We start from the raw sequence: 12,009 nt of genomic DNA, 5'->3' as shown, positions 1-12,009 counted from the left end.
ACCAGAAAACTCACTTTGACACTGAATTCAGTTCAAATCAATATGTTCATGTCAGATACAGTCCATATACACAAAACATACAAGTCAAAACTAAAAATAAACAAAGGAACATTATTATATAATTTTAATTTTAATTTATATTGTTGTTTTAGATACGAGTATTTTATTTTGAACATATTTTTATATGGAATTATTTTCTGAATTAAATTATTGAATTGAATATTATTACTAATCTTGGGTACTTTGACAACTTTATATGAAGTACTAAGCAGCTATTTCAAAATATTTTTGATAACCTACAACATTATGCATATAAAATCCTTTTTGTCGTAATTAAAGATAAAATATATTTATGGAGATTAATTGCAAGCCTGATGATTCTTTGTCATACTTAACCTATTTACAAAAAAAATAGATGCAGTCAATACAGTGTGGATTGGTTCTTGAAACAAAGGGTAAAACGTGAACAGACGTGTTGGTAAGTAAACTAACCTATATCTATCTTGATAATGTATTCAAAATATATTCTAACGTACTCTAAAGCGCGTATCGATAAAGCATTTTTGTATAATCACAACTGCAAGTCCTTTCTGGCTAATTTCTTTTCACTATCTAAGCAATACCTATTAGAAAACAGTCCCACACATCCGAAACTTTTTGGGAACAGCGAAAAACTACGGCTGACCTTTTCTCGCTCCGAGACGTGGTCTATTGGCGATAGAATCATATCAATAGACTTGAAATATTATTTGCGAAAAATTTCTCGTCATAGGATTATTTTGAAGCTTATCTATTATTAATGTTCATGTGTTTAAGTTCGTGTGCTGGTTTCTAGTTTGGTCTACTTATTAATGATAACGTGCTTGATAAAATTCAGATCATTAAGTAGTTAACAATGTAAAGTGCTGATATATTAACGCGGAGTGAAAAGAATAAGTTAGCACCAAATGATTTTAAAGTGGATAAAACTGAATTGTTTTAATCAGGACAATAACTGACGTCATTATATTTTCGAGGTCTACGATATCTTTCTTTCGCCATTATCTGGTCGTAGTTATATCAAGGGGGGTCAGAGGAGGGGCGCCGAGTTTTGACGAGTTCAGCACAACAGTTCGGAGTTGGAAGGCGGTACTCAGCTGGGTAGCGGAGGCCGAGCTGCGTGAGTCGCTGGGCTGGTCGGCGCGGGAGAGTGGGCTACGGTACTCTCCGGGGCTGAATGGGTCCTGACTGCCGGCAGGATTGGGCTTGGTGGCCAGGGATGTGTTGCTGTCGTTAATGTTCTGAAAAAAAAAACATGCTACGGAAAACAACGAAAGAAAGGAACCTAATCCAAGAAATAAAACCAGATAACTGAGGATAAGAGCGTTGTCAAACTTAACGTCAGTCAATTTCATGTATAAAATACGGGTAGCACAGTGATCACGGTGTCGTAGTTGTGCAATAAAATCTAGTCATAATTAAATAGTCCATTGACCAAATTCAAATGGAGGCGGCAGATGTTGCCAGGCAGAGTGGCAGCAAGTAGACCAAAATTTTAACGGATTAGTGACCGCTTTTGGTCGAAAGAAGCGATAAATGTCCTTTAGCTCGATAGGTGTTCTTACAAGCGTATAATATTAAGAAAATTGTGGGTGGTGCTTTATGAATTTAGCTCAAGAATGGAATAATAAATATATAAATATTATGGGACATTTTTACACAAATTGACTAAGTCCCACAGTAAGTTCAAGAAGGCTTGTGTGGTGGGTGCTCAAACAACGATATATATATAATTTACAAATAATTCAATACATAGATAAAACCCATGATTTAGGAACAAATATCTGTGCTCCTCACACAAAGAAATGCCCTGACCGGGATAGGAATCCAGGATCACCGGCTTCATTGGCTGATACTAAGCAAAAGGTCAAAGGAATATATTCAGCAGTTGACGGAAAAAGTATGAGTATTATGCACAACAATATTCGCTTAGCACCTTTACATACAAACTTATATGCAGGCAGGGACCTTTACTCTGCAGCTGACTGTATTTACCTGGCGTGAGGAGTTATGACGCTAGCGGGTGGGGTAGGTGCCGCAGCAGTGTCTGGATGCAGGTAGTTTTTGCGAGACTCTGCCCGCTCCCAGCACTGCTGCAAACACCTGGCCACCACATCTGGTAGGCTGTTTACTTGTTCCTGTAATATGCAATTCATGTTGTTGTAATTGACGTACTTATACCGGGTGTTTCCTGTAATACGAGCAAATAATGAAACCATATATTGTACTCCTAAAACAATATAACTTTTGATTAACAACTTTTTAAAATTATGAAATCTTAAGATTTTATGTTTTTCATACAAATTAAATATTATTTTCAATGTACGCTGACATCAGTGTGTTTGACGTTGCTTGTCACGCTTTAAACGTAACAAAATTCGCAATACATTGCGTCTTAGAATTAACTTGAATGTGTAATAAAAATTAAAACATAAGTTATTTTTAAAAGTTGCTGAACAAATGTTGGTGAGTTTGAGGAGTACAGCCTACAGTTTAATTTATTGCTCGTGTTACAGGAAACACCCGGTATAATAAAAATAATTTCTCCACACTTAATATGGCTATATGGAATGTAAGAGAATACTGTGTATCCCTTTATTATGGCCATTTTGTAACAATTTTTTAGTGATTACGAGAATTTGAATTATCAATTTAATAAGAAAGTGACCTTTGTAAAGTAACATTTATTATTCTAATCAGTTACATCCAAAATTATAATATAATGTTGTTTTATATTATAAATTAGGATATTTTTCTACAAATTAACTAAGCCCCACAATAAGGCTTTTATAGTGGGTAAGTACTTAACACATGACAGGCTTGACCTACGTCAAATATTAGGTCTAGATACAATATGGATCGGATATGTCAGTGTCAAAAGTTACATTTCTTCAGACAAAAACATTACTTTTAATACTGAATATCCGATCCCTATCGTATCTTGATCTAATATTTAACGTATCTTGAAGTTCGAATCAGGCCATCTGTCTTACTAAAACTTTTATTGAAGAATAGTAACCAAACCTCACCTGTAAGGCGGTAAGTTTTTCTTCTAAGCTGGTTAGTCTTTCTTCTATACTATCTTGTCTGGTGCTCATATCGGATACTATTTCGTAAACAGTATTTTGGGTCTGCAAAAGAAAGGGGTCCTACTATCAATCGCTTTGCTGTTATTTATTCACTGTTGATTTTAATTGAAGTATAACGTGTTTTAGTGTTTTCAGTAGCCTGCCCTATGTGTTGTGAATGTATGTTCAGTGTGTGTACAGAATGCTGTTCATGTTTGGAAAGTTGAAAAAGTATCATTCTTAAACTATCTAGGTACTAAGATTCTTCTAGTTTATCTAAATAGCGCATGCTAGATGGAAATTGAAATGGAGAGATTAACATGCTGCTAATAAGGCACTGGTATGCTAGCAACTAATAATTATTTACTATAATTTAAGAGAGCCTTCTAAGGCAATTTATTCAAGGGAGTCTAAAAATCTAAAAATACTAAAAAACTGAATATAAAAATAATAACACTACTTTACTAGGTATACGCTCCGCTTGAGTCAAAACTTCCAAATATAAAATATCCCTTTTTTAAAAAGGTGCATAATTAATAATTGTAAGTTCGTTCTTCAGTTGACAACCAAAAGCTACAAGGAAATGTTTCAGATAGTTCATATTTCCATACCAAATAGACAGTGTTGATCTTCTTCCTCGTTTTCTCGTGACTAAGGGGCACGACCATCAACCACATCAGGTCATTGCTTTATGCATCAAGGCCCTCAAATCATCAAGTTTTTCCATCTTTCAAAGTCAGAAATTTTTACACTAGCATTTTTTTCATTTGTAGCTAACAGTGATATTTTCTAAGCTATCTGGCTCCCGTTTAGACGTGTGTCCAAATACTGTAAGATCTGCCTTATGCAAATGCTCGACAAGTTACACTAAATTTAAATTGCGTTAATTGCACTAATAGCTCGATATCCAGGGACTTTCTGGTGTCCTGCGCAAATACCACATTCTGCTATATTTTTGTTAGATATGAGCATTGATTTAAATAAGTATCATTGAATTTAAATTTTGGTTGTCAAACGACGAAATAAGGCCAAGAACAGTGCCTGGGAAAACTAAATGAGTGTGACATGGGATGAGTGTAGCAATTAATATTATAAACTACTAAACAACAAACCTTTGCCATGTCTGTTATTGTGTTGGCATTATCCATCAACTTTCTTTGATCCATTTTAACTTTTCGTAATCTGTAAAAATGATTACACATTTGGAATAATAACACAGTATAGTATAGGCTGCCCAGCAGTTAAATTCTACGTCAAAAAATAAGATACATTATACGTTGTGGTGCATACTTGATTAAAAAAAATACGAAACGAAACATACATCACACATCACAACAACATACATCAAGTGTAAACTAAAAATTACGAAACTAAACATACATCAGACATCACAACAACATACATCACAGTGTAAAATTTTAATCTGTATATCCTATCCTTTTTATACTTACGCATATATGGCTAACAAAAACTTCCTCTGGTGAGTTCGGACTCGACCTGGATGAACTCTTTTGACCAGTCTTGTATGTTTATATATTAACCACGTTTCTCGTAGCACGTTGGCTGCTGCATTTTTTAACTGGAATATCCATTAAAGTAATTATATTAAGCACTATTCATTTATTAACTTAATATTGTATAACGAGCAAAAAAACAACACAGTTTTAGTAACAATACGCTTTTAATTAGTATTTTTTATTTTTTTTGTTGTGTAGTTAAAATCTTAAACTACATTGCAAACATATATTATACTAGCCTATAAAGTGTTGCTTAATAGTAAATCTGTAACGAGCAAAAAAACAACACGCTTTTAATTTAGTATTTATTATTTTTTTGTTGTGTGGTTAAAAATCTTAAAACTACATTGCAAACATATATTATACTAGCCTATAAAGTGTTGCTTAACAGTAAATTTAATGTAAAATTTAAACTATTTGTGTCATTAGCATAAAAAATGTTGTGTTAAAAGGATTAACAATACCTAGCTTGCAAAGACTTACCTCGTTTTATCTTCCGTAGTTGTTACATAAGTAACAACCACCTTACCTTTTTTGTCAGTTGAGTTTCCATCATGAAGTTATGCACATGTTTCTCCGCTCTAGTTAACTCTAACTTTCTTGAAGCAACGGTCACTAATAATGCTGTACATCCAGCCCCCTGTTAATTAGATTAACAATAATTGTGATGAACTGAGGTCACCGTAATACTTACTCTTTTAGTAAGTTGTGTGTCCATCATGAAGTTATGAACGTGCTTCTCAGCTCTAGTTAATTCTAATTTTCTTGAAACAACCGCGACTAATAACGCTGTGCATCCAGCTCCCTGTTAAGTGAATATCTTAATGTAAAAGCGAACGTGGAAGCATTAAGTTCTCCATTCCAATAAATAAATAAAAAGTTGAAAGGCTAAAAAGAAATTAATTTTTGGCTATGTGCTCAGACTTTATTTATTTATTTAATTTTTATTTTAAATATGGAGGATAATAGACACAACTTTAAATTTTATTCCCTATTCGAACTAGATTATAGTTCGTCTAATATGCTGGCCAAATATTGCCTCGATTACCCTCGCTTAGTTAAAGAGTAAAATATTTAGTTTTATTTATTTCTCAAAGAATTATAATTTAATTTGTTTTATATCTAGATGCACGTGAAAAATTATTGATGTCATAAAAAATGAAATAAAAACAAAAGTATCGGTTACCTTTTTTCCAGTCTCAAAACGATACGAATAGATCAATAATACACTATTGCAAAGATCTTCAATGGATGATTATCTAATAGGTCTTAAAAATAATTCTGCACTTTGTCACGATTATTTTTCTTTACAATAGTGTACCAAATATTATATTGCGACAATATAAAGTTATTTTTTCAACATTTAAAAATTACAAAAGCACTATTTTAGGTGCAACGAATTTATTGTGTAATATTTGTACTTAATAAAATAATCTCAGGAAAAGTGAGCCATTTTAAAAAACAAAGTTATTGTGCAATTTTAGTGAAATATTTGTGAAGAGAGTTCTAGAAAATAGTAAGGAGAAAGAAGCATTCCATTCTACAAACGTTTCTAATAGCTGGCTTTAACAGGGAAATGGACGTTACTTTACTTTAAAATCATCAAAACCGTACTTTACTGTATCCAAGAAACTCAATTACCTGCAAGTACATAACTACAAATAGTTTATATGGTGAAGTGAAACATGGAGTGTGGGATCAATAAATACAAGGCATTTTAACCCGACAAATTCGTTAACATTTGAGTCAATGGTGTAATCCTACAGCGTATGTGAATTCGACATTACTTTTGTGATGTGTTTTTGACACTGCATTAATTACATAAACGAATAAAGCAATATTTACTGCGATGTTAATCACAGTAAACGTGAACTTCCAACTGATATACTGTAACATTGATACACCAAATACAATGTGAGCACTTCCATCAAATGTGTAAAGCATTTAAGTGTTGTGTGTGGTATGTATTTTACATCGATGCTAAATAAGTGTTGACTGACGATAAGATTTTCCAAAGTTGTAAGGTTAGAATACGTTTATAAGTATCAAGAAAGAATTAAATTGCATTAAAGATTTGTAAGTGATACAGTTTTGTGAATCAATCGGAATTTAACACCCGTGTCAGTCAACACAAATAAAAGGTGTTTTATTATATTAACTTACCATAATGCCGGTGCTAACAGCAATACCTCTGCCGCAATACGTGTTTGGCACAATGTCACCAAAACCGACGGAGAGAAACGTAATTGCAATAAGCCACATTGCATTCAGTAGATTAGCGTGTTCTTCATCGTGAAACCTGAATCGTCAATAAATCTGTCTGAACGAAATGTTCTATGCCTACGATAGTGTTAAAGTAACAGACCTAAGCGTTTCTTGCAAGCCGGCCTAAGCATAACCATTTTCATTGAACGTAAAAAAGAAGTAAGGTATTATATCGCGTAGGTTTTTAGTATTAAAAGAGTTTGACTTTGATTGTAATGTTGATTGTGAAATTAAAATAATATTGTATAAAATGGCTCACCTTTACCTTTTTAGCACTTTCTACACAATGCAAGTCTGTCTTGCGTTGGCTAGAAAACACGTTATACGTAGTAAACTAAAAAAAAACTCGCAAAACTAGTGTTTTGTCACGCGTAAATTGCTTTATTTGATACATACCACCATACCGCAGGTGAGGGTAATGCCGCGACCGCAGTAAGTGTTGGGCACAATGTCGCCGTACCCCACACAGAGGAAGGTTATAGCTGTCAGCCACATTGAGTTTAGCAAATTGGCATGGTCTTCGTCATGGAACCTGAGAGCCAAAACGCCCGACAAGAACCACAGGATAACCGAATGTACTGCCACGATTAATCTTAATTACTTATATCTTTATAATAAAAAACATTTGGTGGCCAAACTTAAATTTAAGTAATTCAAAATTATGTTTTAAAATTCCACCATTGACAAACCATTACCTACTTTATGAATTATGTGATAAATATACCCAAATATCAATGCTATTTCATTTAATAATGTTGCATGCCCATTGAACGACGACATATATTGTTTACTACACAAATATTTACTAATACCGCATAATTACGTACAGCGTGCAGACTAAACATTTATTGGAGTTCGAAATTTAACATATATTTTTAGCCATGCGTGAATAAAATTTTGTTACATTTTGATGTTAAGGGACACAAATATAGACTACCAATAGGCTTGATAAAGATAGGAGGAAGATATATAAGAATGGAAGAATAATTTTGAAACAACAATTGACTTTAGATGATAGATAGAGGAACGTGGTTTGATAATGATTGTGAGACAGGTGCAGTGATTTGGTGCTTCTTGACGAGGTTTCAAGCTCTAACATGAGCTAGTGCGCTACAGTTTCCATGTGTTTAAATTAGTTAATTTAACTTCCTAGTTAATTTAAATGTAGCAAAATTTTGATTATATATAGTGTGTTCGTAGTTGCGTTACATATAAAAGTGCTAGTGCATTGTTTTCAGGTGACGACACGCTACAATGTGTCTACGACATTTTTGAAACTGCGGCCAACACTTGCTTTGTGTCCAGCTAACATAAAAACAGATAGATAGCATGTGTCTTGTACCTTATTAAAGCTATACTTGATTAATCAAAGTCAAACTCTTGTCTTGTGATGGTAATGAACCTGGCTTCGCTACATATAATATTCCGCAAAAATGTAAACAGATACCGACAACAAAACAGACAGTGGATAAATTAAGCACAAAACGATAAATACGATACCACAGCACAAAAGCGATAGCATGCCCTCGTAGGCAATACCGGTGGATTCCGTTACAACTGTAACGGAATAGGTGTACAAAGCTACAAATTGTATCATACTAAAAATAATGAAAGCGACAATACTGATGGCGAAAGAAAGGAAAAAATGTTCAGCTCATATTTTATACTTAAAAGTTGGCGACAAACTGCATGTTGGTTCCAACTATATACGTCACCAAGTAAAAATGAAAGACACATCTTTGTATTTGATACTAACCTTTCACATTGTCTTAACGTCCAGCTTGCAATTATCCAAAGGGAAACCATAAAAACTAGTAACACCGTTCCGGGGCAAATGGTCATAAGTGTCTTCAAGACAAACCTGTAAACATTGAAGTAAATATAAATTAATAAAACGCGTGGCCGTATATTTATCACATACTTATACGATTAACTGTGAGTCAGTAAGGTTTTTGTATCTTAAGACTATTTAATACAATTTTATTTTTCTTCTTTGATGATTTTATTTTTTTACAATTACATTCATCTTCTAGGAATTATTAAGGTATCAAGGAAAGTAAAATTGAAAAGGCTTTTAACCTAAATATTATATCATACAGTCAGACCAACTCTGCATAGACTTTGGAATGACAAAATGTGAAGTGTGACCAAAAATAATTTGTTTCTATGAAAATATGACATTTATAGTATCACTTCCCAGTTACGTCGAATTTGATGCAGAATTTCACCCACGGCCAATAAGGGTCCCACAAATTACCAGTTTGCCGGATGATATAATTGCAAAAGGTCACACGCTAATAGTCCCATTTCAGGTTTTGCCCGGATGACTAATATGAACCGTGAGTGTGTCGCCGCTTCACGATTCCGGTCAACGTTGACATATATCGGCCGGACAATCCGTGGTCTTGGGGCTAAAATTGACGACTCTCAATTGCTAGTGTGCAGTCGCGGAGGTAGCAGAAAGCCATTGCCGGCAAGCAATAATCGCTCATGTGTGTAGACGTTATTGGCCTAGGATGGCAGGCTGCCCGATAAGACCGGAGACTGCAGGCGGACTGTTAATGGGTGGGACTCTTAAGACGGACTTTTCAAAAGCACAGTTTTTTTTTAAATATCGGCAACGAAAAATAAAAGAGGTTGCTAACAAATTAAATTAAGTAAATAACGACCACGAGGTCGGAAGTCTTGGACTACTGCTGAGTGGCCCATGTTGACTGGATGTCCACACTAAGCCTGGTATTAATATGGACCTCCCGGAGGAGTCTGGGAGGTGCAGGTTAACTCACCTTGTGTTAAAATTAATTCTGTTTAAGGCTCCTATACTTCGCGACGAAGCATCCGTAAATAATTTACTATGAAGAAGCATAACCCTGCATATTAGATATAGCCGAAAGAACATAGGTAGCGACAGTGTGACGTCGTAGGGTACCTGGAATCAGAAATAGAAATATTTTGAAGCATCGTTTGTGCGGAAAAAAAGAGTTGTAAATTTCTTTCAACATTTTCTAATATTATTTTAACTATTTTTTTTAATATAGTGACCAGAAGAATAGATAACCCTTATTGTAGCACCTAAAACAGTACAAATGTTATTACAAGGCTTTTATTGGGGTATTTTAGTATTCACTGGGAATATCTGATTACTTCAAACACCTACTGATTTCTAAAAACCTACATACTTTTAAAATATGAAATCAAATAAAAAATAGCTAATAGTTTGGCAACAGTAAGATTATAATTGATTAAAAGTTTTGAATCTAGCTGGAAACATGCAGAAATTGTTTCTATGGAGTTAAAATTCCCAATTTTTACTTGTTTTACATATAAAATATGCCCTTCTAAATTTTAATTCATGAGATCATAACTGGAACAATACAAGTGCTAAAACTGTGTTTAAGGTGAAGAAGTAAAGAACAAACCACACATTCAAAGTTTGAGGCAAGTTCGAGTCAAGTTGTTCACCTATACCTCAAACAAAACGCACACACGGAAAAAATCACACCACAGACACAAAAAAGTGTGGTGACGACTTTTCTATACCAGTAGATCAGTTGTTATATTTATCTATTGTGATTCCATTGATAATGTCTAATTATAGAAATGCAGGTGGACAATTAGGAAAACATGAATAAATTTTAAAAAGGACGAATACAACCGACGTCATTATCGACATAACATGCCATCACACATCGACGCTAACATCACTGTCAACTGTACCATTTTGATTCAATACAGACCTGAATTTGCTTATACATTGTGCCCTATGGGAGAAAATGAAAGGAAATATCAGATATATAGCATCAACGGAGCCTTTCATTTTGCCAAAAACTTTTTGCTAATTATATTAATAATGCACTTTACTGTTGCACATAATATTATTATGTTTTGTATATAAATTCAGATTATTAAAAACAAGTATTGAAATGTGAAATATAGTGCATACCAAACAAAATATTTAGCAAAAAATTGTCAGGCAAAATGAAAGCATACCAGCAAAATGTCGCATAGATAATTTATACACGATCAATGACTAAAATGCAAATAAATAATTCAAAGCATATTGAACGTGCTATTGCAAACTCACCATTTGTTGAATATAACTACAATAAATCTATTTTTCATGTGAGAATGAGTACTAAAACTATTCAAAGCTAAAAAAACTAAGTGTAAAGTTACTCAAATACATACGTAGGTACCAATTTTAGGAAACTATGAATGAATATTACAAAACCAAATGTTACTTTTTACGAAAACCATCGATATTATTACTACTTGGACAAATTACAATGAAAATTTAACATATTAATATAAATTTTAGCAAATTCAAAAGTTGGACACCATTTAATATATTTATTTATATTAAAATATTTAAGTAATTAAAAAAACTAAACAGTAGAAGCTTGTTAGTTTCACGAAACACCAGGTGTTATTGATAAAGCGGAATGATTTAAACCTACTGAATAACAAATATATTTAATAGTATCCAATAAATAGAGATATATAAAAGAAACATATTTCAAAGACTACGAGTTAGAAATTCGATTACAATGGTGAAATTAGAGGCACAAAGAGAAATTTATTCGCTAAGAACTGCGTCTCATCAGATTTTAGTAAATAGTCATATTTTTTAAAGATTTTTAACAAAAATTTCCTTTGTGCCTGATGGTTTATATTAATAGTAAAATATAATACTTACAACTTCAACGCCTATAACGCCTCCTTTGTTGGCCAGTTTGGTAGTCCATGTGAATGTGTACTGGCCAGGGATTGGGTGGACGGCACAAATGGCTAGTTCTAGTGCAATCTGCGCTATCCGCTGCCACGTCATTGCTATTCGCCAGTCGTCAGCGCAGTTGTCTATCATAAATAACTGTAATCATAAATAAACACACAATTAGCAAAAAGGATTTATATTTATTTATATTATAATATCAAAATACGATATACTTTATATTAACACATTCAATGCCAGCGCGTGCTACGCGCTTCGAGCGTAGCCGATAACGAAAAGCGACTACGGACTGAGCGCCCGCCTGGCGGGTTGCTGGCAGTGAATGCTTTAAACTAATCTATATGAATTTATATTATGATCGTCAAACAACTATTGATTTTATACAAAT

General features: G+C 33.5%; 1 protein-coding gene across 7 annotated transcripts in view; it reads right to left on the bottom strand.

Moving 5' to 3' along the window:
• Positions 1-261: 261 nt before the first annotated feature.
• LOC133526961 (small conductance calcium-activated potassium channel protein) overlaps positions 262-12,009 on the bottom strand; it is a 270,058-nt gene continuing 258,310 nt past the window's right edge. Inside the window, exons 9-19 of one of the 7 annotated variants that reach the window (XM_061863825.1) lie at positions 11,586-11,759; positions 11,078-11,098; positions 9,676-9,818; positions 8,646-8,750; positions 6,788-6,923; positions 5,154-5,264; positions 4,559-4,686; positions 4,220-4,289; positions 3,069-3,188; positions 2,035-2,177; positions 263-1,280 (exon numbers count right to left, since the gene is read on the bottom strand). In XM_061863825.1, coding sequence (XP_061719809.1) covers positions 1,133-1,280; positions 2,035-2,177; positions 3,069-3,188; positions 4,220-4,289; positions 4,559-4,686; positions 5,154-5,264; positions 6,788-6,923; positions 8,646-8,750; positions 9,676-9,818; positions 11,078-11,098; positions 11,586-11,759 — 1,299 coding nt within the window. In that variant the 3' untranslated portion in view covers positions 263-1,132. Of the gene's footprint in view, positions 1,281-2,034; positions 2,178-3,068; positions 3,189-4,219; positions 4,290-4,558; positions 4,687-5,153; positions 5,265-5,318; positions 5,430-6,787; positions 6,924-7,285; positions 7,422-8,645; positions 8,751-9,675; positions 9,819-10,626; positions 10,651-11,077; positions 11,099-11,585; positions 11,760-12,009 lie in introns of all 7 variants that reach the window. The other 6 variants (XM_061863826.1, XM_061863829.1, XM_061863828.1 and 3 more) reach the window with 6 other exon arrangements.

The sequence above is a fragment of the Cydia pomonella genome, chromosome 17, assembly GCF_033807575.1.
Source record: "Cydia pomonella isolate Wapato2018A chromosome 17, ilCydPomo1, whole genome shotgun sequence".
Classification (NCBI taxonomy): domain Eukaryota; kingdom Metazoa; phylum Arthropoda; class Insecta; order Lepidoptera; family Tortricidae; genus Cydia; species Cydia pomonella.
Note: the sequence above shows the minus strand (reverse complement) of the source record. Positions and strands in the feature narration are given on the sequence as shown.